General features: G+C 41.9%; 1 protein-coding gene across 1 annotated transcript in view; it reads left to right on the top strand.

Moving 5' to 3' along the window:
* Positions 1 to 1,250: 1,250 nt before the first annotated feature.
* usp43a (ubiquitin specific peptidase 43a) overlaps positions 1,251 to 26,892 on the top strand; it is a 121,048-nt gene continuing 95,406 nt past the window's right edge. The window contains exons 1-2 of the mRNA XM_088005349.1: positions 1,251 to 2,380; positions 13,374 to 13,520. Coding sequence (XP_087861475.1) covers positions 1,772 to 2,380; positions 13,374 to 13,520 — 756 coding nt within the window. The 5' untranslated portion in view covers positions 1,251 to 1,771. The remainder of the gene's footprint in view (positions 2,381 to 13,373; positions 13,521 to 26,892) is intronic.

The following is a 26,892-nucleotide window of genomic DNA, read 5'->3' as shown; positions in this document are numbered from 1 at the left end:
AGACTACCTGACCCAAAAAAGGTCTCACACTCTTATGCTTTATTGGACCGCCTTTAACTATGATTATAGCACACATTTGCTGTGGTAGTGTTTCAAAGCACTTCTGCAGTGTCACAAGATTTAGTTGTAGGTTAAGGTCTAAACTCTGTTATCATTAATCCAAAATGTCTCATGGTTGTTCATAATTTCAGCCTGATGAAGCTTGGCATTGGTATTGGCATTGGCTTGGTATATCGTCATCAGCGAAGAAACAAATCCACTGATGGACTTACTTGGTCATTCAGTATATTCAGGTAGTCAGTGCTCTCATAATGTTGCCGAACCTGGACCTGACTACCTGCAGTAACCCCAGATTATAGCGCTGCCCCACAGGCACTCGGTATGATTGGTGCATCATATCATCTGCCTCTCTTCTTACACTGACGCAGCCACCACTGTGGAAGAAGGTAAATCTGGACTCATCAGATCACATGACCTTCTTACATCACTCTAGAGTTCATTCTTTATACTCTCATGCAAATTGAAACTATTTTCTCCAATTAGCCTGTTTCATTTTGACGTCTGGAAAACGTAGTCGGAGGATGTTCGGCGGACGTTCAAGACAACGTTCGGCGGACGTCCTCCGAACATTCAATGCTAGCTGGGTTCTTATGGCTACACAGCCGTTGAGCCCTAATCTCTTGAGTTCCCATCACATTGCGTGTGTGGAGATGGTCTTTCTTTCACTCTTTGACATCACCAAGAGTTGAATTAATCACGGTCATTCAGGGTTTTTTTCCAAACACATTTCTTACTCAAAGACGATGGCTCCCCACTTCTTCTTTGACTTTTTAATAATATGTCAGACAGTTAACTCAGTGTTATAATTTGTGGAGTCTTCTCAGATGTTTCTGTGCTTCATAATAATTTGACCCTTCTTAAACAGATTACCTACCATCTTCTACACAACCACAGAATGCATCTTTCCACACGGTTGTTTAAGATTGCATCAGCTGGGGATAAATAACTTATCTGCCGGAGGACTCAGTTACATTAAGGAGGCTTTTTTTAGGCCAGGCAGTGTATTTGGACTAATTCTGAAGTAGTTTTGATGTTGTTCCTCTCACACCGAAAGATAGATTCAACCAAGAAAGGCGGTTTCTCCGCTACTTTTTGGAAAATCAAGGCAGGTTATGATGTAATTAATCCTACAGGGGGCAGCTTAAAGCTACAGAGCGTTGACACCTATTCTAGTCAACTTCCTTATTCCCAGTGTTTTACAAACGTTTAAAGTTGAAGGTAAACTCAGGAGTTCGTTGGAGCAACTCATTCGTGTTTTAGTTCTGGCCAAAGTGTGTGATTAAGTTCTTTGTCCTAAGGGTGGGCATAAGAATGAAACCTTCAAATAGCTCCCTATGGGTCCATGAGCAGAGTAGGAGAGAGGGATAACAGCGGGGTAAGGCGAGTCAAAGACCGCCAGACGCTCAATTCATCACGGAGAGCCATCGATGAGGAAGTGCAGCTCACTGGAGCTGCGCTGTGCGGGAAGACAAGCCGCTCTGCTCGGTGCGGAGATCGTGACCCATCGAAGTGTGATGAGATGTCTGAGGGATAGTGTCAGTGATCATGTGCCTTATTGGCACCGAGCCGGTGGCTGCTGAGCCGTAAGGTGTGTGGAGTGGAGGGGGAAGTAAAGCTGAGGAGGAGGGGTGGACAGCCTGGCAGACAGGTGCACTCCTCTTCTCAATCTTCTTTCATTTTCTCTCGGTCCCGTTCAGCCACTGCATGAGCCATGGACAGCCGCAAGGAGAGCAACACAAGAAAACAGCCGATGAAATCCAAAACGTCGAAGGAGCAGAAACATAAAAGTGGAAAGTTCGTCAGGAGGAAATCGCTGCGTTCTTTTGGGAATTTCATGGGAAGGATCCTGAAAACTTTGGGCACTTTAGCGCACTTGGGCGACGCAGAGCCGCCGGACGCGGAGGAGGACGACGGCGGCTTCGTGCGCAGCGCCTCGGGCGGCTTCAGGGACGATTTCTCGCAGACCTCCAGGGGGGGAGCCGCGAAGAGGAGCTCCGCGGTGTCCTCGTACCACGGCTCGGTGAAGGAGAGGCTGTCGTGGTGCTACGGCGACAAGACTCCCGGCGTGTTGGGACTGAAGAACCACGGAAACACCTGCTTCATGAATGCCGTGGTCCAGTGCCTCAGCAACACGGACCTGCTGGCCGAATACCTCGGGCTGGGGCAGTACAAGTCGGATATTAGCAGCGGGAGGACGAACGGTGAGGTGAGGGCGGATGAGGCGCGGAGCTCCGAGGGTGAAGTAACCGAGCAACTGGCGTCGCTGGTTCGAGCGCTGTGGACGCTGGACTACACCCCGCAGATGTCTGGAGAGTTCAAGGTGAGGACCGGAGCTGCTAACAAGCCTTTTGTCTGGAAGAGCCCAGAAATTTGTTTTGAGTTTTGTTTCCTCCAACAAGTTTATAATTAGATGGAGGTGGAGCTAGCTAAAATGAGACACTGCTTGGTAAGCAACACCACAAACTGTTACAACGACAAGATAAAACGTTATTCTGGGGTGTAGTTTTACCCCCACTTACAAATGTATACTTAGCACAGAACAACATGTTAATGACATAGGGTTTCCACTACCTATTTTCTCTTAAGTCTGAAGATTTTACTAAAAAAAACAAACTTCTCATTGTCGTTTATTCTTAGTTCGGTTAATGACAACACAACAGGCACAGCAATGTAATGTGTTGCGTATTAAATTCGTATTTATTTTTGTAAAATATGCAAATGTCAGATATCACTACAATACCCATTACTAAATAGACACATTTTTGCAGCACATGAAAAGATTGTCTTACATGTTTCAAAAATGTCCTGTCTGAGACACTCCCACGTTACTCTGGTTAGGTTAGAGATTTTCCTAAAACAGTTGTAACCCACTTTTTCCTTGACATCGTTTACCGTTTCATCTCAGTCATTTGTAACTTACGTCTACATTTGAAGTTCAGTGGACACCAAGCGGACAAAAGGAAACGTGGAAATAACATGGTTGTATTTTCTAAAACAGGAAGAAAGGAGGAGTGGGAATATGCCAAGTGGGCCACTGTCGTTTTTTCATCCTTTAAATACCTTTGCATATCCAGTCCACGTGGAATTTTAACGCAACCTGTGTCATAGCACGTCAAATTGCCCTGGTCATGTTCACAAAAGGCTACTTAGTGTTTTATTGTTGCCAAAATGTTCTGAAATCTATGCAGACTCCTCATGTTTGGTTTTAAAGCATTTTCCTGCCTCCAGAAAGAACACAAATAAACTTTCCTGAAAGAGTAATTTCTTTAAAAGTGCAAAAATATAAAGTGAAAAATAAATAAAGGAGCTAAATACCTGATGCAATGTATCTGGCTTGCAGAAGCTTGTTTTTGTTGAGCCGATTTTGTCGTAAATAAATATTTTACAACATACTAATCAAAACAAATAAAAGTACTGATCATGTTGACCAACTATCCCAAGTAAGTTTATTTCTGTTGAAGATAAAAAAAATAATTTTATTCTAAGTCCTAACTTCCAAGCTGTTCCTAAGTATACTTTTTTCTTAACCTCAAGAACAAAGCAAGAAAAAATGTGTTAACACTTTCATTAATGGGGTGTGCATAAGACTGACATGACACTGTCATGAACATGAAGGAGTTTTTATGAATGTCTATGACTGTTGTCATGAAGTGCCACTTTTAATGACACTTTTATTTAAAAGTGTCATTATTTACCGAGTGAGACTTCAAGGAGTTGTCCTGTCTGGACTGAACTCAGCAGCTCCACTAAAATGAAATGTACGTATTGAAAGGAGCCATGACATTAGGATCCATAGAGAGAAGAGTCTGTGAAATCCCAGCTTGGATTGTTCACACAGCTTCTTCACATGCGAATCTAGTTCCATTCAGAAAGAGAGAGAGAGAGAGAAAAAAGCAGGTGAAACCTGTTGATACAGCCCTGTTTGTAGCTCAGTGCCTTACCAGCCTGACAGGTACGTATGTAGCTATTTGTCTAGGAGATTTTGATCATTGACGAGGTTTGTAAGTTACACAGTTATCAGAGAAATGTAAGGTGTGTAGATTACTGATTGTGGTTTAGATGACACAGTGCCTCTCTGCTTTTGAACCTGGCTTTAAATCTTTTATACCTGTTCATTTAGTAGTAGTTTTGCGTGCACATTCCATCTGTTTACGGATTCTGCTCTGCCTGGAGTATCTTTGCTTTACCTACCCGTTCCAGTCCTCTGAATGGTTTGACTGCATTCCTAGACTTTCCTAAGTGATGACAGCAGACAAGAATCCCAATCTAAGATAAACTATCTGTTGTAGATGGGTGACAACTCTACATTAAGGCCTTTACATGACAAATGGCTTCGTCAGCCACAGGTGTGCAAAAAGAGATAGTGACTTGGTGAACCAGTTGGCTTAATGAATAGGAACTGCAGAGGTTAAAGTATGAGGGAGGTGAATACAGATAAATGATTCAACATTTAGCTCAATGTTGTCTTAGTAAAAATGAAATCTCTTTAAGATTTCATTTTTGTTTAGATTTTTGTATTGACTACAGACTTGCAAAAGTATTCATACCTAATGCATTTGTTTATGTTCGAATCTCAGACTTTTTATGTGACCAGCACAAGTTGTGAAGTGGAAGAACAGGATTTCATGGCTTTCAATTTATTTATTTATTTATTTATTTTTACAAGTAAGTCATCTGCATCAAACACCTGTTTCATGCAAATTTTAAAAATCCTTTTGGGCAAGCTTTTTACTTGCTAATTCAAATCTTGCCGTGAAACATTTTGGGTACAACACTGCAAATTTCCTTTAATGAAACTTCCTTTTTGCTGTCACTTAAACAGTAAATAGAACCACACACATTGAGTGACTTTTACTTCCGCAAATCCCATAAATCCCACAAATTTAGGTAACGTGAGCAAAACCTGTTTTATTTCCCACATTATCCCACACATTATCCATTGCCTCCCAATTTTGAAGGGGAAGTCCTTTATTCACCTTCTCTTCTTTAAATGTCCCGTTGCTGCAGCACAGTGAATGGTGTGAATTTTCCTGTTTCTCAGTGGAACTGTAGAGGGATGTTTACTGTGGCAAGTGTATTCAGTCTGGAAAAGGAGGGAGGCCCCCTGCTGGGAAGGCAATAATGGTGTTCAGCCAGAAGGTGGGACAGAACGAGACGGGCATAGTAAGGGTGACATTGCTCGTAACCAAACAGACACACTTGAGGTCTGGGAGGAACCCCTGGATTTGTAATAAAAATCATATTTTTGGTCACTTTTTTTATTATTTGACATTGAGATTGGAGCATTCATCATCAATTTATTTGTTAAATATAGCACAATTGCTGGTGTTTGAATAATATTCATAATGGATATTGATTTCTCTTTCTAAATTTTTGATGCATTTAAAGGAAAATCTTATATTTTTAACTTTGTCAGCCACTGCCATTCTTCTTATCAGGGATTGATCTGATTGGCTAAATGACTCGTTGGTTTTCATCGTCAGTGTAAGGCATGTGTTTGATCTGACTTTATTATTAAGCATGACCTCGCCCATCTTTCTGGTCTGAGCTGCTGATTCCATTGTTGATTAATTCTAACACGTACTGTGCAGACTCTGTGTAAAGTCAACAATTAAATTCTACTTTAAACATGAAAGAAACAAATGCACTGCAGGTTTCCTGATACAAGGGTATGTTTCAAATTCAACAGAAATTTAAAAGACTGTCATACTATTCTGATGAATGCATCAAAGTGGGATTTTGAATCTGGTCCAAAATGAAGTACTTTTGAATCCACGGTGGGTTCGGACTGTCAACGATCAGCACGGTTAAAAGTGGAGTTTGTAGTTGGGATTCATTTATTAAATGGGGAAAAGAGGACAGTTTTTCTATATCTGACATCTTGAGCTTATTAAAGGAAAAGTCTGATTTTGATCTTTGGCCGATTGATTGGTGCATCGCTGCTTATTAGTTTGCAGCCTCAAATCCAACCATGATTGTTGAATCTGCATTAATCCTGAACTGAACAATAAAGATAGGGATTTCATTTTCTGTACTCTGGAATATAAACATTTAGATTATTCAGGGAAATAATTGCGTATTGTTCCCTAGTGCGTGATCCCTTTCGATGACATTTTACCGGGCAGAGGAGATTATTTGTTGTTGTTTTCAGATGTTTTACTTGGATGGAAAACGTCTGCTTTATAATATTTTGCTTCTTTTATTAGCTTAAAATGCAACAACTTCATCTAAAAACTGTGAAGTGAAATCATTTTTGTTTCATAGTAGGATTTTGCTCTTAGCACCAGAGACGTCCAGCCAGAAAAAGATGAAGCCACTTGCCTTGTGTCCTGGCTCGGATGACAGTGATGAAGTGCTTCACCACATTAGTTCTTGTTCTTTTTTTGAGGTCCGTGCCCGTTCTCACTCTAAGTGCTGACAGTGTATACGTTGTAGACCCATAAAGCAGTTAGGATATACACCACCTGGACTCTCCGTGCTGAGCTGCACAGAAATGCTCGACCCTGCTGCCTCTAATTTCGCTTTGATTGTTGCACTTTTTCAGCACAGCAGATGGGAGGCCGAGTTCATTTTAAGACTTCAGCATTGTTCGTATTATGAAGCTTAACGGTTCTGCATGTAAATTTCAGTCTTTGTTGCACATGTTTCTGTTGCGTTGGGGAACAGGACAGCACTTCTTGCCTATTGCGCGGAAATTAGACCTCTTGTATTTAAGATAAAAGAGCCGCCATATGCTGGTGGACAGCAGCATGACGTTGAGATGTCCCTGTCTCAGTCCCACATCCCTGCTGTGAGAACAGATAATATAGAAACATGAGGAGGAGTGTGTCTGCGCTGCTTCGCTGAGCTCTCCAACATGAGACCGGTCAGGTTGTTCTTCTTGTTCTAATTTATGTAAGAGAATAAATCAATCCTGAAATATTTTGCCCTGCTGGAACATTATCGCAGAGTAAGAGCCTACTTCAGGCTCAGTCACTGAAGTGATAAAACAGTGTGCTCATCCATGTTTTGGAACGTGGGAAAGCTGCAGCTCCCTGCGCTGTCAGTTGCCTACCCAGCAGTGAATTTACAGCCTCGGCTGTGAATCCTCAAAGAATCAATTTCTGTGTCTCAGCAGAGCCCAGAGAGCCTTCCGTCGGTCTGTAAAACATTCAGAGGCGATCATTTCTGACACATTTCATCCCCTCTTCTTTTGGACCCATCAGCTGCAGAATCCCGTCCTCTGGAACCTCCGAGTTAGACAGAATTCTTTGGAGGATTTTCAAAGTGGTTCGACTGTGGACCGTGCCTGATTTTTAACATGTACTCCAACAATTTGCCATGAGGAATGTGTGAGATGTTCCCCGCTGTTCCTGAGGTGAATCCAAAGCTCCTTGGGACAATGGCTGCGGAAGAAGAATTAAAGTGGGACGAAATGATGTGGAGGAAAAGTCGGGTGTTGTAGTGCTGAGAGGTAATCGGTTGTAAGTTATGAGTGGACTGGTACCCATCGGATTAAAGATGGGATACGCTTTGGTCCATCACAGGACAAACAACCAATGCATTCAAAAGGTTATTTAGATTAACCTAGTAGTCATGGTTATGGATCATGGGAAGAAGCTGGAATACATGGAGAGAAGCCATTCATGCACAAGGAGAATAAACAAAGTCCATGTTGGTTGGGATTTGAATCTAAGATCTTCTTGCGTGGTTTATAGCCAGAAGGAAAAGCCAACCTGCTGCCATAGATTAGGTATGTTGCTTTTTTGCTGGCCTGAAAGGCTGGGTCTTGGTCCTGTAGAGCAAACCTTTACACCAAATTGCACTGAGAGTGCTTTATAGTTGTTCACTGATTGGGAAAAGGGTTATAATCTTAGTTTCCAACCAGCTGATTATTAATCAGGATTAGACAAGTGCAAGGTTGGCCGATTCCAGCCACCAGACAGGTTTCTTGGTTCATCTCTAAAGATAAGACTAAGAGGACCTTGGTGGTGCTCAGTGAAAAGACTCAGGGTACAGGGAAAAGGAAGGGCAGAAGTAGCAGTTGTGAGTGATCATAACTGCTGGTTTGTTGTAGCAGCAGAGGTGACCGGGCTGCACCAGGCAGCAGAAGAATGAAACAAAGCAGCCGGTAATGAGAGATTCAGTCCGTTCTGCTTCCAGCCACACCTGTGAATCTCCAAAGGTTATCCTGCCTCATAATTTGTCAGTATCACTCAGTCTGCCACTAAGGAATCCATTCAGGCCTGTTTGGCAGGCAGTTCTTTCGGGGAGGGAGAGAGGCGGCTCATTTTCTTGATGAATGTTTATAGTAAATTCCTGCCCTGCCAGGTCTCTGATCCGTCAATGTTTACCCAGTAGGAGGATGGACATGGGGAGAGCGCGGGTGTGGAGGGGGATTAATGGTGAGAGGTGAAGTAGAGGTTGAAAGGTGGAACTCCAAAGCAGACATCAGGTTGTGGATGCAGGGGATGTTGGCAGAGTGCAGCTCTGCCTCTGCTGACCACAGAAAGGTCATGTCCCCAACAGTGGAGGCTACCCAGGCACATTTCTGCTTTTTATCATCTCTTATCTTAAGCTCATTCTTTTATCTTCTTTGTTGTCGGTTCTATTTGTAGGATAACTCACTGTCCTGCATCCTTTAGCTTTATTACACTTTTCAGATAAGAAGTAGATAACAAATAAACTGCTCCATTAATTAGGTCTTTTGTTTCCTGTCAACAAACTGATCGGGTTACTGATTTGCTCATGTGTAAAATGTTGCCTTCATGTGTGTAGCATGAATCCAGTGGACTGCAGAAATAAAAGCATATTGCCATGCAGCCTTCAACCCATATGTTTGCTTTGATAAGAACATTCTTAGTTCTGAGGAGTAACATTTCTCTCAAAATAACCTTTTCCCACCGACTAAATTTGTTGGCAAAAACTTGACTAATTACGTCAACCAGGACTCTCCCACTGGCAACAATATCCAAGGCTAAACAAAGTAGGCAGGGAGAAAAAAAAAAAAAAAAAAAAGGTTTTCACACAGGAGTCAGATTTTGGCATATGGATAATTCTGTAGTTTAGTCAAAGAAGCGCATTTTCTTTATTCAAACATTTCTTCCTCTCCTTGCTCTGTTTTCTGTTTCTTTTGTTGTACAATGAAAATTAAGGCTACTCTGCTGTCTGTTAAATAATGTCTTTGATATTAAATTATTGTAGAGTGTTGTGAGCACTGACCTCTACTCCAGACTGGGTCCAGTTTATTAAGTTTCTAATAACTGAACCCAGCTGTTTACCTTTTGTGCTCTAACATAGCTTTGCTGTGTAGATCAATAAAAAATAAAACAACAAAAAAAACCAACCTACTCCTCCCCAAGGGAGTGGCTGGATCCCTTTGGGATTAATACTGCAACGGATTCTCATTCCTCAAAATGAGTATCGTTCCCTTCCTGAAACTACAGTGATCTTGTGACAAACTGTTGACAAGCAAAATGTATAAAAGATAAAAGTTTAAATGAACAGGTTGACTAAAAGACAGACGTGTTGCTTCCAACAGATCCGCCATGTTTTGGTCTCAGACTTTAGTTCCTGGTGTCGGCTGATCAGCAGTTCTCAGATTTGTCTCTGAGCTCGCTCAAGCCTCAGACTTCCACCCACCTTTATCCTCTCCTTGACTACTTCAGAAGTGTTTACCCAACAAACATTTCAGATCCCTGCTAACCTCAGTGCAGTTCGTCTTTGAAGAGTGTAGGTATCTGGAGGAAGTTGACATTTCAACCCTCCTGCTGTCCTTTTCACTCTCTGGTCTGAGTCTCAGCTGCTGTCCTTTTCCCTTCTTTTTTTCTTATTGCCATGTCGTTTACTTCTGTGTTGATGCATTTTTCACAAGGTGACACTTTCATTTAGATTTTTGCTTAACTGTCTCTGACAGAATTTTCTTTTTTTAATTACTCTGCATAGAAAAAGAATCATCTTCTTAAGCGGATGTTTTTAAATGCATTAAACACAGAAAAAGAAAATTATCTCTGCCTCTTTCTGAGAGACCATTATTATGTCCCCAACCATCATGATGGCGCCTGCTCTGTCAGTTTGGTGCATGGCATTTTTGAAAGGTACAGTCTCATGACAGAAATCCAGCTGAGGAGGAAGAGGAGCTGCAGATGTGCCAGTCAACCTTTTTTCTGCTGGAACCAAACAACAAAGCTGAGTCTAACTGCCCTGTCCCTCTTGCTGTGAGATGGGAAGCAGGGATCTTCCATGAATTCTCCATTTCTCTTCTCTGTAGCAAAAAAGTAGCTGTCAGTGTTGCCTTTATATTGCCTGCTATATAAAGCAGCGTTTTATTAGGGCTGAATGTGATGGAACAACACGGTTGAACACATTATTGTGAAGTGGATTTGAAAGAATGGATAGTTTTCAGCAGTTTTTCATGAGTAAAGCTTTGACAAGTGTAGGATTTGTAAAGTTGTAAGTTTGGCAAGTCTTATCAGCTTTGCACATAGAAACTGTTTTCTGCCTTGTCTTTACTGAAAAATAGCTAAGGTTCAGCTAGTTGGGGTGGAGATAACCTGTGAATTTCAGTAAGTAAAGTTTAGTCACAGTGTCAAATTTTTTGTTTAAAAACTTTGACTAGGCCGTTCTGAAACACTACGCTTCTCCTCAGACAAACCACTCAGTGCTTTTCAGTCAGTTTAGGCTGACTCAACTCTTCAGTTTAGGTGGATGGCCATTTTTCCATAAGTTTAAGTTGCGCCTGCTCATTCCATTTTCAGATGATTGAAGATTAGCGACTTTCTCCCAGACCCATCTGCTGTTGGTTTGCTAATGTTCCCCAGGAAAACACTTCTATTGAGGTACTACTTAATTGACCTTTGAAGGCTATTAATTTCACAGGATCCTATTAAGTGGTATCAGAATATAAGGAGACTTAATACAAAGGCACAAAACATTTTTCCTTCCAATGAACAACTACTAAGTAATATGCTATTCTGTCACAAAACTCCCAATAAAACGCATTACAGTTTATGGTTCCATCAGTAATGTGACAAAATACTTTAGCGAGGCCCCGTTATCACGTCGTTTCATTCCTTGTTTAAAAGGAAAACTTTGTGTCCTTGAGGTTGTCTGGTACATTTGCTGACTCTCTTGCAAACAGATATCAAAGTGATGAGCAAAAATTACACACTCTGCCGTGGCCTACACACGCACACACACACATCAGTTAGTGATAAAGTTGGGAAAGAAGTGTGTGACAGTGAAGTCGGTCCAAAAGTCACTTCCACTCCTCAGCAAAGTCCTGACCTCTTTATCTCACCTTTGCCCAGACTCAGCGCTGTCCTCGTAGTGTCTTATCCGCTCTTATCCGTTGCAGTTTCAGGTCTTTTTCCTTGTTGATAGCTTTATAAACCTGCTTTCTAAGCTTTCCACAGCTGTGTTGCCCGTTTGACAGAGAAACGCTCCTTGTAATTTTTCCAGCATCCCTCTCTCCCGTCTGTCCCACGTCCCTTCGTCCCCTGTCAGCACTCCCTCATGGTGATGAAGCTCATTAACAGGCCTTCTCTGTCAGGTAGGATGGAGCAGGAATGTGAAGCCGGGAGGGGGCTCCCCTCAGTGTTTATATTTAGATCCTGGGATACTGCAGGTATGATGTGATGATTTTTAATGAGGTGCACAGCAGAGTTTGGATCATGTCAGTCTCACACAGAGATGGTGAAGAAGAGATGGAGTAGTAGCCATCGACTGTCGAGTTAATGGTTCCATTAGACTCGGGTGTCATTGTCAGTGACTGTGCAGCCTGTTTATCCAACAAAGCTAAATAAGTGGAGTGATTATGTGTAATTGATTTCTACCAGAAGATACTTGGACTTACCTTTCATTTGATTGTCATAACAATCACTCATGGGGAAAGTTCAAGACTTTAGGCAGATCAGTCCAGAACTTATCCCCTCTTCTTCAGCACCTTATCCTATTTAATCTCATATATACGTCATTTTTTTCTTGCAAAACTTTTGTCAGGCAAAAGTTTGAGTTGCGTTCAGACATCTTCATTGCATTTTGTTACTAGAGGCTCCTACTGACCAGCTGCTAACACCTCTGCTAGCTGACTAGCTTTTTGCGTCTATCACATATGGAGTGTGACGAACAGAAGCGAAGGGCCGAAGTCATCGTCACTTGGGGTGAAACCCAACACTCTGGAGGCGATAGCGACAACATTTTTCAGCTTTCTTGTGTCCCATCACAAGCTAGCGTGTTCATGTTGTGCACGAGCACAAAATTTCACATGCATGAATGTCACTGGCCACTTGGCTGGAGAACGGTTAGCGATTGTCGAATCATCGTGCAAGTCCGGCAGAAAATTAAGTGAGAGGGATTGACAAATCCTAGAAAAGCAGATTTATCACCGGTTGCCTTGTTTTCACCACTGGCTTAATGCTGTTGCCAACACATACAAGGCTAGGGTCGTTCTATGCTAAGAAACGTTAACCCCCATAGTTTGGCACTATGGGGGTTAAAACTGTTGAGAAAGACAAACCGGCTGCCAAGAGCCACAAACTGACCCCAGAAAATGTCAGTTTTTGCTATGCTTGATTGTAATACAACTGAATCACTCAACCATCACATGTTATTTGTAAAATCATAAGTCTGTAATTTGACTTGCTGAAACCTGCAGATACCCTGCTTCAACACACAGTGATGGGTGATTAATAGACTTTTATTGAACTACAGTTAATGCAGGAAAACATCTAAAACATGCAGAAGTTGGGAAACAAATCTTTGTAGGTTAGCTGGAAGCTTCCTCATCCAGTGGGTCCTTGCTACTATTTGCTTGGAAAGGAGCTAATTGAGTTGATTCTTACATGCGTCAAGGATGCCTCTGATATACACAAACCTGGATACCTGAAATTTCCCAGGCTTGTTCCTCAGGGGGGAGACAACAGGGCAGACCCAGAACTATATTTGCCTTCCTGGCCTGTAAATGCATCGAGATAGCTCAGCAGGAGCTGAAGAGTTTTTCTAGAGAGTCTGTTTTTTTTTTTTTCCTGCTAGAAGTCAATCTTAGATAAACAATGATGAATGCAAAATAATGTCTGCAATATTTCTTTTTAAACATATCTCAATATAATTAATATAACAATGATATAGATTTTAACCCAGAAAATACTGCTTCAAGAAAGCATTGGGGGTTTTAGAGCACAGCCCTACAAACTGGTTAAGAAAATCCAGCTTCTGTTGTGTACTCAGAACAGACATTGCTTCACTCTGGGACTATTTCAGATACTTTAGTCAGGTAAAATGTGTGTGTTATTTTAACAAGTAGGTGTTAATTTTGACGTTTTCCACTTTTTCAGAGCATAGTGTCAAAATACGCCTCTCAGTTTCGGGGGAACTCTCAGCATGATGCACTTGAGTTTCTCCTCTGGCTGCTGGACAGAGTTCATGAAGATGCCAATCCAACTCCTGATAACAACAGCAGCAAGACCAAAGCCAGCAGTAAGGTGAGTTCACACTGCTCCGTTTCCCTGCCTGATTTTAAATGTTGAGTGTGTTTAAGAGGATAAAAAAAACCCTGCTGCAATACGATTCACACAAAGACTTTCTTTTTTACAATATATTTTTCTTTAAAAATTTATCACTAAACTAATTAAAGAAATCTCAGCTATCCCTCATGTTTTCTAGCTCGCCAGGTTTTCTTTGAAATGTTTGCTGGAAACTGTAAAAACCTGAAATTTTGAAGGATCTAGCTGATATGTTGAGTCTCACGTTTTCCACGCTGCACAGATGTTTTATGAGACAACATGAACAGATATCTTCTGCTCTGCAGCTCGACTTGTAAAAGTATTCAAACCCTCTGAGGTTGTAATTGGACAAGGAAAAGATTTTTGTTTTCATTTTGGTCAGAGAAATAATAATAATAATAATAATAATAATAATAATAATAATAATAATAATACAAACTATTACAAAAATGTCAGATTGTGTATGACAATCAGAGATTAGGACTCTTTAGCCTGCTGTTCAGATGAGGCTGCCTGGTCTGATCCGAATCTTTGTGTTCAGCAGTTTGTTTTATTGTTGAGATGTAAAAGAAACAGCTGGGAAAGGGGGAAGCATCTGCTCCGTCTCTGGGTGTGGGTGCTCACCTTGGATCTGTGCAGTTGGAGTGTAGCCAGGACTGGATATGCTGTGCTGAGGGTGGAAGTGAAGGGCAGACATGATATGACATGACTGAGATGATGGAAATTTGATATTAATTTAATCAGAGTTGGTACAGGATGTTCTTTACAGAGTCATCTTTATCCGCTGATTTTATGGTTTTCTCAGGACTAAATATACTAAAAGTAATTCCCAGAGGAATTTGATGAAGCATCCTCTTGTCATGACCTGGATCTCCTAATTGACCTCTTAATTGGATTGATTTTGTGATTATTGTTTGCATCACAATCAGATTTACTGGATGTGGCAACCTGCTGTGATCAACACCCACTGTGACAAACCTCCACTGTGTTAAATATCTTCCCAGTGCACTGTGATTTTTAAATAAATAAATGAGTACAGTTGGTGTTTAAGAGTCACTGCTGAGCCACCCATCAATCAGCTCCTCCAAAAGAGGACATGGAAGGACAGAGGGTGCTTTTAGTTGATTAACATTAAAATAATGGAGTAATCAATTCAGAATAGGCCGTGTCTCCATCTTAATGCACTGACAAATAGATTTTTTTTCTTTCCCCTTGTTTATGTGTCAAAGTGAATTTGTATTTATACTACATTTCAGTCAGTTTCTGCACAGTCTTAGACTCATGGTTTTGTTGTTTTACAGTCCTGATCATTTGTAGTTACAATTTGTAAATATATCTACCTTTTTCCTTTTTATTAAAATGGCGAACATTCAGTCTCCTTCATCCTGTAAAAACGTCCACACAGAAGAGTGTTGTTCTCAGCACAGTCCAGTGGACCTTACTATGATGAGTTCACTGGAAAAAAAAATATGATATTTGTGGTTCAGATTGTACCGGAATCACAGCCGATCGGACTGGAAATGGATTCCAATTCCAGTCACCAAGCAAGTACAGCCAGTTGAACCTGTGTCTATTACTTATTGGTTGCAATTGGAAGGACATTCTTAAAACTGTTCTTCTTAGGAACTGCTCTTCTTGTATGCTTCAATCAAAAGAAACTATTTTTGTTATTGATGCCACAGTGAAGAACAATTTGTTTTAATTTGTGAAAATGGTTAGATTTCATTGTGAATCAAAACTTCAGAGAGAACTGAATGGAGGTGTGGTTTATTATCATTTAATTAAAGATAAAATGGATATAGCCAATCCCTGGATAAATTATCCACCAATGAAACGGCCTGAAAATTGCCAGAGTTGTTATTTAGAGATCTCTAAGTAAGACTCTGATAAATGACAATAAAACATGTTTAATTCTCTTTGGACTTGTTTTGAGATGTGGATAATCTATTGCACAAGTTGTCCCTGAAAATGTCTTAAAAAAGTTCAGCTGTTGAGATTTCCCCTCTCCTCAAAGCAAGTCTGTTTTTCAACTTAACCCCCCCAATAAATAATACTTCCTGACATTTACAAAAATAATTGTTACACAGAATGAATCCCACACTTCATAATTAAGCATATATTTAATCATCAAACGTCAGCCTAACATTTTTATGAATAGATTTTCATTTTTCTCCTTTGTTCTTGCGCTGTTTTTTTTTCCAAGTGTTACATCTTTCAGGCTTTAGCCTCCACTTCCATGACTGCTCACAGTTACATGTTTTTAAAAGATAAGACTGAAATGGTTTTTGCCAGATAATAATAGGAGCATGTTGGAGAACAAGGACAACAAACAATAAAGTAAAATTACTTGGCAGTGGGAGAGGGAGGCAGGGAAGTGTTACAGCCTTGAATCTACAATAACGCAGCTCAGGAAATTGAGATTAGGTCAGCAAATTATTGTTGTTCTCATTATTGATTTGTCTGTGCATAATTTTGTCTCGTAATCTACAAGTATGTTTTGTTCTAAACAATATGGGCACATAAAACGAATACTGGTGACTCTTTTCCAATGGTTAAAGTCGGATTTTCTTTCCATTTCATCTTATGTGAACAGCAGTGCTGCACCAAAATAAACACTAAACAGAAAAAAAAATGGATTCCAGAATACCGCAGGACCTGGCAGTCTTGAAAAGTTTTATTTTTATTTTTTTACTGTTTCACCAGAAAGTAGCAAGGAGCAGCTTGCAAGATTTAGATGTTGCATTGAAAGTATTCCTGCAGACGTTTATCCAAAATATGCAACAGCTGACAGAATCCTTCCTGTTGTGAAATTCCCCGATGGTGCACTAAGAATACAGTAAGAATCAACACTGAAACACACATGGAGACTTGCTGTGTTTTATCAGAGTATGCAGGCTTTTTAAAATGGGAACGGTGCATCAATTACATTTTTTGTTTGGAATCATAAGTAAAACCATGCTTTCAACCATTTTGCTCTCACGCATGTAGCATCATTTTTTTGTTCTAACGTCATTTTATTATAGAACTTCAAGAGAAGATCAAGTTAAATCAATATTGGCCAGTAAAATCATACAAAAAGCAGGTATTTGTCATGATTCAGGGTTTGGTGAGGTGAGATGAGACGCAGGCAGGCCAGGATGAAGGTGAAAATGATGAATTTAATGATAAGAGTCCACAGGGAAACAGACTTAGAGGAGGGTGCTACACGACGAGGATCCGACACAGACAAAGACAACAGGTGGGGTTAAATACACAGGGAAGGTAATCAGGGAACTGGATACAGCCGGGAGCAATCAACAGGGAAGACAGATTCACAGGGGAAACTGGACTAACAGAAAAACCTAAAAAACTACACAGAAAACACAGATCCTAACAGTACCCCCCCCTCAAGGGCAGCTACCAGATGCCCAACAGAAAACAAAAAACAACCCATCAGGGTGGGCGGAGGGGCGACGGAAGGAGGGCTAGAGTCCAGAACAAAAAACAACCCATCAGGGTGGGCGGAGACCCAGAAGGCAGACCCCTCGAAAGAGGTCCGGCGAGCGTCGCCGGCGCAGGAAACGGAGTCCCGGAGGCGGGTCCGGCGGGCGTCGCCGGCGCAGGAAACGGAGTCCCGGAGGCGGGTCCGGCGGGCGTCGCCGGCGCAGGGGGCGAGGAGGCTCTGGAGCGCCGGCAGGACGGCCGGCAGAGGGCTCTGGAGCGCCGGCAGGACGGCCGGCAGAGGGCTCTGGAGCGCCGGCAGGACGGCCGGCAGAGGGCTCTGGAGCGCCGGCAGGACGGCCGGCAGAGGGCTCTGGAGCGCCGGCAGGACGGCCGGCAGAGGGCTCTGGAGCGCCGGCAGGACGGCCGGCAGAGGGCTCTGGAGCGCCGGCAGGACGGCCGGCAGAGGGCTCTGGAGCGCCGGCAGGACGGCCGGCTGAAGGCTCTGGAGCGCCGGCAGGACGGCCGGCTGAAGGCTCTGGAGCGCCGGCAGGACGGCCGGCTGAAGGCTCGGGCGGAGCGGGCTCGGGAAACTCTGGGGGATCGGGGTCGTCCGCAAACTCAGGGGGCGGAGCCAAAGGGAACTCAGGAAGCTCGGGGAACGCTGGAGCTGGGGACTGCTCGCACGGAGCAGACTCGGGAAACTCTGGGGGCTCGCACGGAGCAGACTCGGGAAACTCGGGGGGAGCAGACTCAGGAAACTCGGGGGGAGCAGACTCAGGAAACTCGGGGGGAGCAGACTCAGGAAACTCGGGGGGAGCAGACTCAGGAAACTCGGGGGGAGCAGACTCAGGAAACTCGGGGGGAGCAGACTCAGGAAACTCGGGGGGCTGAAGCAAACGCCGCCTCGGCGCGGGAACCGGAGGCAGCGGGGACAGACGCTGCCTCGGTGCGGGGACCGGAGGCAGCTGCAGGCGGGGCCCAGGGGCCGGGACCTCCGGCGGCTCAGGGCTGCGGTGACGGCTTTGCCCAGGGGCCGGGACCTCCGGCGGCTCAGGGCGGCGGTGACGGCTTTGCCCAGGGGCCGGGACCTCCGGCGGCTCAGGGCGGCGGTGACGGCTTTGCCCAGGGGCCGGGACCTCCGGCGGCTCAGGGCTGCGGTGACGGCTTTGCCCAGGGGCCGGGACCTCCGGCGGCTCAGGGCTGCGGTGACGGCTTTGCTCCACTCCAGGCAGGGGGATCGCCAGCCGCGATCCCCACAGAAGAGCTCCGCCACAAAACTCCTCCAAGGGGACCGCTCCAAAACACCGCCAAGCGCTACTCCGTCTTGTCCGCATGACGCGTCTCTCACCTTCTGCTTGGTCGGATCCTACTGTCATGATTCAGGGTTTGGTGAGGTGAGATGAGACGCAGGCAGGCCAGGATGAAGGTGAAAATGATGAATTTAATGATAAGAGTCCACAGGGAAACAGACTTAGAGGAGGGTGCTACTCGACGAGGATCCGACACAGACAAAGACAACAGGTGGGGTTAAATACACAGGGAAGGTAATCAGGGAACTGGATACAGCCGGGAGCAATCAACAGGGAAGACAGATTCACAGGGGAAACTGGACTAACAGAAAAACCTAAAAAACTACACAGAAAACACAGATCCTAACAGTATTAGCAATCGTGATCAATGCGTATCCATATTTAACACCCTAACTAATACTGGAAGTACAGTAGCTAACATTTTACCTTCATTACGCAATAACTTCTATACTAAAGCTTGTTGTTGTTTGACATACCCTGTTAACATAAACTGTAAGTTTTGTTCATGGACTGGAGAAAGGCGTCAGTTTCTGGCCACTAGCTGGTTTCTCATTTCTACCTTAGTATTTTACTGTGCAGCTGATGTCCAGTGCAATAAAAACTAACAGAGAAGGCATCTGGACTCCAAGGACAAGAAATACATTTGCATAAGCTTATATAACAAGCTGATTTGCTGGCATACTAAGGAATATCAAGGCCACATGTCCATCATCTAAACAAGCATTTGTATTAAATGCTAGTTTTATAATCACTGTCCTTTGAGAACACCGTGCCAGATAAATCTAAACCCCATTATCACTTTGGAGGCTGTAGCTTGTCTTGTATGTTCCTGTAATATTATGCCCAATTTGTTTCCCTTTCTCCGTTTTCTCACATATTACAGGGAAAGTGACTCACAAAGGCTGCCTGTCTCTTTAAATCTAGCTAATGGAAATCCAAATAAATCAATAAATCCACCCATCCATTCTCTAAACCGCTTATCATGTTCAAGCTGGCAAGGAGGCTAAAATCTCTGCCAGCATGAGTTAAATAGCACGCAGGACACAACACAGGCTTGTCACAAGTCAGTGACAGTGCACACTAATGTTCACTAACATGCCCGCACGAGTTGATCCCAGGCGTTTTCTTGGAAATTACTCTGAAATTTGATCATTTGCAGTCAAAAAGCTGCCAGAAAAATCATCTGGATGTACCTACGTTATGTCAACATTTGGATAAAATGAAACTGGCGTTCACAGAGGAATGTGCACACCTGTGGCAGTGCATTAACATATGTTAGCTGTTCCGTCTGTCTCGCGCAATAATTGAGGAATATGTTTACCAACCATGAGTAGCCCAGCTCTGTAAGAGTACTTTTGCTGTGCAGCAAAACATGGTATGCATTGTTGTCATACGTCCTGAAAATCAGTTTAAAACAAGCAATGAAATGAAACGAAATGAAATGAAACGAAATGAAACGAACACCCACAAACTTGTACTTGCTTCTGAAGGAGCTTGTTCGGCCAGTTTTCCAATAAATTTCAACATCCATACAGAGAGAATTACTCATGATCGGAATGGAAATGAGTCCGGTGAAAATATCATAACATCGTCAGGCTGTCATGAGGAAAATCACCGAGGTTCTGATTCTTCATTGCTGTCTGCTCGGCTGCTGATGCAAACGTGTTGCAGGCAGTGCTCAGCTTGTTGCAAGCAGTCGACTTGGAGTTCCTACTGGACAAAGAACGGAACTTCTTTACCTTTACCATTTCTGCTAAAAACATACAGCCTTTCATCCCCAAACAAAATTCACCACCTTGATTTAATAAAACAAATGAGTAAGGACCTCCCATTGGGTAATTACTGCATAGATGATTATGTTTCAGCTGGCAGCAAGTTATTTAACTCAAACCGACGCAGCAAGGGGCTTCTCATTTCTTTCCCAACAGTGTCTGAAGATCTCTTTCAAAGGGCCAAATTGTTGGTGTGCATCAAGCAAATTATAATTTCAGGTGACTTGCAAATTTCTAAACCTGAGTTATGAGTTGTCTAAGTAATTGTTGTACACTGTGAAGATGGAGGTGAACCATCAAATTTGCCAGATAAATGTTTGGAAATCAAATTGTGAAAAAGTAATCATACTGAACACTTAAACAATTCTCAGTCTGGCTGATAGTTTTAGCCTCTGGGTCCATAGATTCTGGATTTATAGCCGATAAATGCACTAGGATAGTTATTCTCTCTCAATAAGATTGAAACGGTTTATCTGCTTCCTATCTTTCCCGAATAAATGAACTAGTTTTTTAACTCTACATTCATGGTGACCAGACCATCAGTTTATATTGAGTAGCATTACGTAACACATGAATGTGAGCACGTGGGAAAGGCAGTTCAGTAATGTTAATCCTCCCTTAAATCGGTGCTCACTAAACCTGTTTCATTGGGAAGTCATGGTGCTCGGCACAGTGACCTCTTATGGACCAAGAGTTTCTTTGAATGCATGGGAAAAAATGATTCTTTTTGCAACGTCTGCCTTGGTCATTAAAGTAACTTTGATTACTAGTTAAGGAACATTTTTCTTCTTGACCTGCTAGATTGAACAGAACTACTGCTGCTTGGGAGACGAGGCTGATTAGATAATATTAAAGGTCTCATAACCGGTGTGTTACATTACCCACCGCAGGCATCTTCTGCACTTCTGAAAACGAGAAGACGATTTCTTAACTGCTCTGATTTGCCTGGTGAGAAAACTGCCTAATTCAGTGAGTGCATGGTGTTCACCACAAGCATTTTTATAAGTGCATTTCAGAGCAAGCACATTATAAATTGCATCTTTCTTGCCCTACTGGCAGTAGGAGGATGGATTATTTGCTAATGAGACAGCAGTGCCAAATAAGCAAATAAGTACTTTTTGATTTTTAAAAGTTGAAGTGAGTTGAGAAAACGCCAGGACCCAAAGGTTGATGTATCCTTTTAGCACACGCCCTTCTGGGAGTTGAAAGAAAACATTGGGGAATGCAATGAGTCAGTTGAAAGGTGGGGTGAAAATTGGAGGATTACAGGTCCATGATCTGATGTGTTGATCAACGGCCTCCGTCATAGACTACCTAGTCTTAAATTATTGTAATTTCCTGGTGCATATGATGCAGGGATTCAGCGATGCTGGAGTCAGATGACACTGTGAAAGATGAAGCTTTGATGATTGGAGTTGTTGTCGTATGTCCTGGAATTGTCCCAACTTATTCAGCTTGATTTGTCACTACTTCATTTCTTTTTTTTCAACTGAAGATTCTTACCAGAGGCGAGAAGAGGTTCTCCATGAGCTCTGGACTAAAAGGCAGTTTTAGCTCTTTCTGTCTGGTGGAGCATCTCAGCAGTTTAACCTCCTGTGGGGTCGTCTGGGACCTGAGTCGTTGAGTTCGCCTGTGGGTTGTTGACTCACCCGGGCTTCGTCGGGATCCTATTATGAATCCTATGCGAGAGCAACAGGAGGACACGTTTGCATTAGATGTGGACCGTTAATTCTTTGTATTTTTTTTAGATGGCATTCTGTTTTTTTATTAGAAAGTGTTTTTTTTTTTTTGTCAACTGTGATCTGAAAGGACCTGTTGCGGAAAGGAATTTGTAATTCCATCAGTGGTAGTAGTTTGTGTGAAATCGAGGTGAAGTCTGCGGTTACCATCTGGTCACTCTCCCCCTTCAGTGCTCAGTGTTTTCTGTTTCTCTCCTCTGACACAGGTAAGATCAAAGCAGAGTAAACCCTTCCACCGCCGGGACCCCACACTCAGCAACCTGAGGAAGTGACATTTTCAGGGTCCTGGGGTTTTTCTGATTGAAGTGCAGCGCGAGAGCTCCAGAGAGGGCGTTTTAAAGTATTTTCCAGAAAAAAGTCATGCTGCAAAGGGAGTTAAAATACTTAATGCTAGGAGTGAAGCTCAATATAAAATTGAAGCTTTTTAAATGTCTTGATTGTTCACTGAACCTGCTGTTTACAAATCAGTTTTTCAGTCTCAAATCTTTTGGGGTCAAGTCTAAAGTCTTCACGTCACAAGTCTAAGTTGATTGTGAAGTTTTTCATTTTTGGGTCTTCATGGCACGACACTATGAGCTCCCTGGCTGCACTGCCAGACCTCTTTGGTGTAAAAGTTGCTACTGTGGGGAGAAGAATCAGATTTTGATATTTTCAGTACCAGTGAGGTATTGAAAAGAAAACTGTCAGGTGAACATGTTACAGTGAAGTCGCTCCTCTTTATTGGATGGAGCATCTTGGATTTGGAAATGGTGGCATGTATGGAAATTTGTGATAGGGTAAGGATTTTCTTGGAAGTACACACAGCTACAGCTGTTTTTAGCACAACTAGCTAAAAAAGCAGTAACATATAGTTAAAATGTCTTAATCACTGGCTTTGTTTTAAAACATTGATAACACTAATCACAAATATTACTACAACTGCACTCCTCTGCTCTTGATTTGAATACTCAGATCTGATGAGTAGAAAAATATATTTTAATGCTTTTCCCACATCTTTCTTATACAGCCATATTGAATAACTTAGAATATTTTTTAAATGTTTATGTATCTTAGTGACTAAGTTCACCAAGTGAAAGACATTATACAGCCTAATTACACACAGATCTATGTTTTTAAGCCATTATTTCCATTAATTATGAGGATTTTTCTGCTTACAGCTTATTGAAACCTTTTAAGATCTGAGTATTACATCTCATTATTAAACATTTTAAAAACAGACATGTAGTTTTAATAAAAAAGTATGTTTAAAACATGACTGAATGGTATTTTCTGAAGATACATTTGAATATTGAGCCTCATTCTAATGTATTAAATATGGCTGTACTTAAAAATAAATCCATTATGACTAAGACCACTGCCATTGGAAGGACAGCGCTTTATAGGAACTCTTCCACAATTTTCTGAGAGGTTTGAATGTCATAAAAAAAAAGAAAAAGTAGCTTTACATAATACTGTCTGTATGGAAGATACACAAGGCCTGTTACACGTGGGTTTTTTAAGCACATACAAATCTTGTGAGCTGTTGGAATTAAGACATCTGTGTGCGTATTTCCTTACTTCTGCATCATAAAAGGGTGAGGCACAGTAAATTATGAAACTCTTCATTCAAGATTGTATATCCCTACATCTTATCTATGGCCTCTTCATCCTCACCTGCTCCCTTGAACAGATTTCTCCTACAGAGACGAAAGGTGAATTCTCTGGTGGATGCTGTGAGTTATTCAGATGAAACCACCTCTGCTGGCTTCTTTTGTATTCCTTTGCATCTCTTGCAAGGCTCTACAGAAAAGGTCGCTGAAAAGTGAAGACATATCTCTCCCTGCTCACTTTGACAGAAGTCGGTAGATTTTATGCTGCTTATTAATCTGTTGGGATCTAATGAAGCAAATTAAAAAAGACATGCAAGTAGAGAGAGGGGAAGAAAGGTCCTAGTAGAGATAAATTTGGGGACATCTTTTAGTTAAGAAAAATGCAATATGTTCCCCGAGGAGGAAAATCAGTCTCACAAAGAAGAGCTGTAAGTGGCAGCAGCATTAGTCCAGTGATTGATTGCATGTGAGGCTGCTGCAGGTACATCATCCCTTCTAGCTGGTGTGTCCTGCTCATCCTTCATTACTTTCTGGGTCTGAGTTGTTGGGGTGACGAGGAGAACCTATGCAGACAAAACACTTCCCTGTTCTCTTGAGTTTAGTCTAGTTGCTGAAGTCTATCTCCTCCAGCTGACCTTGGATCAGAAGTCATTATGTCTCTAAATATTTTTTCCTGCTTTCCTTTTAGACGACTCAACAATTTTTTTTAATGTGTACACTTGCTCCCTCATTTTATCAGCTGAGAATACATACATTGATTATGGAATAATTTTAAGTAATTCAATGGCTTGTAGTTCATTTACATTTACACTCGAAATGCTCAAATTAATGTGTTGTTCGGTAAGGACTTTCTTCTTCTAGTAGTCCAAAAACACAGATAAAGCTCTGTCTGTATTGAAAGCATGAAATTAATTTAAATTTCATGCTTTACTGTTAAGGAATACATTAACAGTAAGGAGATTTTTTTTTACCATGTCATACATTCAAAGCATTCTGAAATCATTTTAAAAATGATTTATTCTCCGACTTCCTTATAAATCTGATTCTGAAGTTATTATTTTTTTTAATGAACATACTTAAAGAGTTAATATTTGAGTTAATTAATGGTTTACACAAGTTCAGCTTTAGCAGCATATCTAGACTGGCAATGTTTGCAATGCTTGGTAATTGAACCGAGGCTGATGTCATGCAGTTGGAATGCCAACTTGAAGGCTTTTCTAAATGAGGATTTGCGATGACAGTCGCCTGTTATCAATCAGTCAAGTCAATCAAGTTTAGTTGTATAGCATATTTCAGCAACAAAGTTCTTTGCATCATAAGAACACGAAGTCATATTTGAACTTCTAATCTCTGTCAGGAGAGTTTACTGTACCAAAACCACCATGACCCAAAACACGACCATCATTGGATAGGTTCCAGATTATATGGCAGACTTTGTAACTAAATCCAGTCTCTGGGATTTTATAAAAAATGTTAATGTAGAATTTCATTACAGCTGTTATGTCTCTTTAGAAATTAATTTCCTCTTGGTAGCTTCGTAGCTGCTGCTTTTATCCTTCCACTAACTGCATATTTAATCTCTTCACTTTTAATTTCTAACTTTGAGACTTCCTGCTTTCGTAGCAACTTTCACAGGAACAAGAGGGAGAGCTGTGATTTTGGGCAACTTGTCAGGAAAAGATGAGAATTTGGGGTTTTCACTTGGCACCTTGCGCTTAAAAAAAGATTCATTAGAACCTCCTGTGTTGTTTTTCCTGTTAGCCTTGTCATTTCCATGCAGATTTCTTGGTTCACACATGTACAAAAGCATGTACATGTTTGAACCAGGTACAAACATGTACATGCAGTACAAACATGTACATGCTTTGCGGTCTACATAGCGACAGGTCTTGCCATAGTCTGTAGACATTGGTGGTCTGCCTTTAACACCCTGTAATTAGACACTTCCTAAAATACAGCTGGTGGTGTTAGCATTCTCTGGCTGCGAGACTTACGCAACAGGTTTTATAATGAGGTATAGTGCCTTGAAGACGTATTCATAATAATAATTCATCGACATTTGACGTTACAAGCCAAAACAAAGCAGCGCATGAATGTGAAGCTTGATGAATATGACGCATAGTTTTCTTCTAACTTTAAAATATAAATATGAAAGGTGTATACATTTATATTTAGCCCCCATTTACTTTAATACCCCTAAATAAAAATGATTGCAGTCATTTGCCTTTGTCCTGATACCTTGGTTTCACTGGATGTAACGGCAGGGGTTAGTGCGGCTCGGTACTCTTTTTTTCCATTATAAAAGGATTCATACAACCAACCCATAACTCACCATTTCTGGGTCTCCTTCAGTTCCCGGGCCATAGAATAGTAAATACGGTACAACTCAGATCAATGACGGGGGGGACAGAAAAAAGTCACAGCTTGCGACAAACACTAGACATACCACTGGAATTGGTGCTTAGTAGTTCTAAGGGTTGAAGTTTTCCTCCCACCTTGTTGGGGGATGCAGCAAAAATGTGGAAGAAGGTGACGATACTTGTACCTGACGTCACCTTAAAAACATCATAAATGTTGAAACATGTTGGTGCCGACATCATGCTGTGAGGATTCTTTGATGGGGTTTGAGAAGCTGATCATTCATCCTAAATTGACTGGTTTACATCAAAACATATTCATGTGTTAGAATGTCCCAGTAAATCTCCAAACAGAAATCAAGCTGAGAAACTGTGCCAAGACTTAAAATGTGATTATCTGTAGGAGCATGAAACATTTTGAAAACATATTAAAACAGAGTTTTATTCATTTAAATGGCAAGCTTTTCACATCATTTGATGATAGTGTCTAAAACCACATATTGTTTTCCATCCACTTCACAAGGATTCAGTGCTTTGTGTTGGTCAGATGAAATACCCTGACATTTGTGGTTGTAAAGTTGCAAGACATGAGAAAGTCTATTAAAACTTCTGCTTTGCGCTGTAGATTGGGTGGACGATGTGAAAGCGAGCTTTCAGGGCTGAGACTGGAATGAGATCATGAGAGCTCTACTGCAATAATTAAAATGGAGAGAGGACACCTTGTTTCCCAGCGGCCGCTCATACAGTCACTAAAGCTAAACTAAAGCTACTAACGCAGCAGGAGTAATGAGGGTGAAATCCTCTGAGGGATTGAGCGGCCATCGTCACACGTTGTTATCCGTATGATCAGCGTTTCATTCTCAGAACTGGTCCCACTGGGGAAAGCTGAAAAGAAATGTGGACAAATCTTTTGTTGGTTCAGGTGAACAAAAAGCTCTCTCTGGCTGGTTGTTCATTGTTTCCTGCTCCACGCCCACCCTGCCAGGCTTTCAGTCCTCATGTGGTTGTGTCTTCCTGTCAAACAGGACTTGTCACTGCTATGCAGTCGGACCTGTTCCTCTCGCCTGTTTCTGCACTGGTTTCGTATTTAATCACAAAACAATGCAAACAAAGATCTGCAACCATTATAAAAGGAATTGCACAGGTGATATTTATTAATGG

Source organism: Poecilia mexicana, unplaced genomic scaffold, assembly GCF_051168715.1.
Source record: "Poecilia mexicana isolate PSO_F unplaced genomic scaffold, ASM5116871v1 scaffold_1, whole genome shotgun sequence".
Classification (NCBI taxonomy): domain Eukaryota; kingdom Metazoa; phylum Chordata; class Actinopteri; order Cyprinodontiformes; family Poeciliidae; genus Poecilia; species Poecilia mexicana.
Note: the sequence above shows the minus strand (reverse complement) of the source record. Positions and strands in the feature narration are given on the sequence as shown.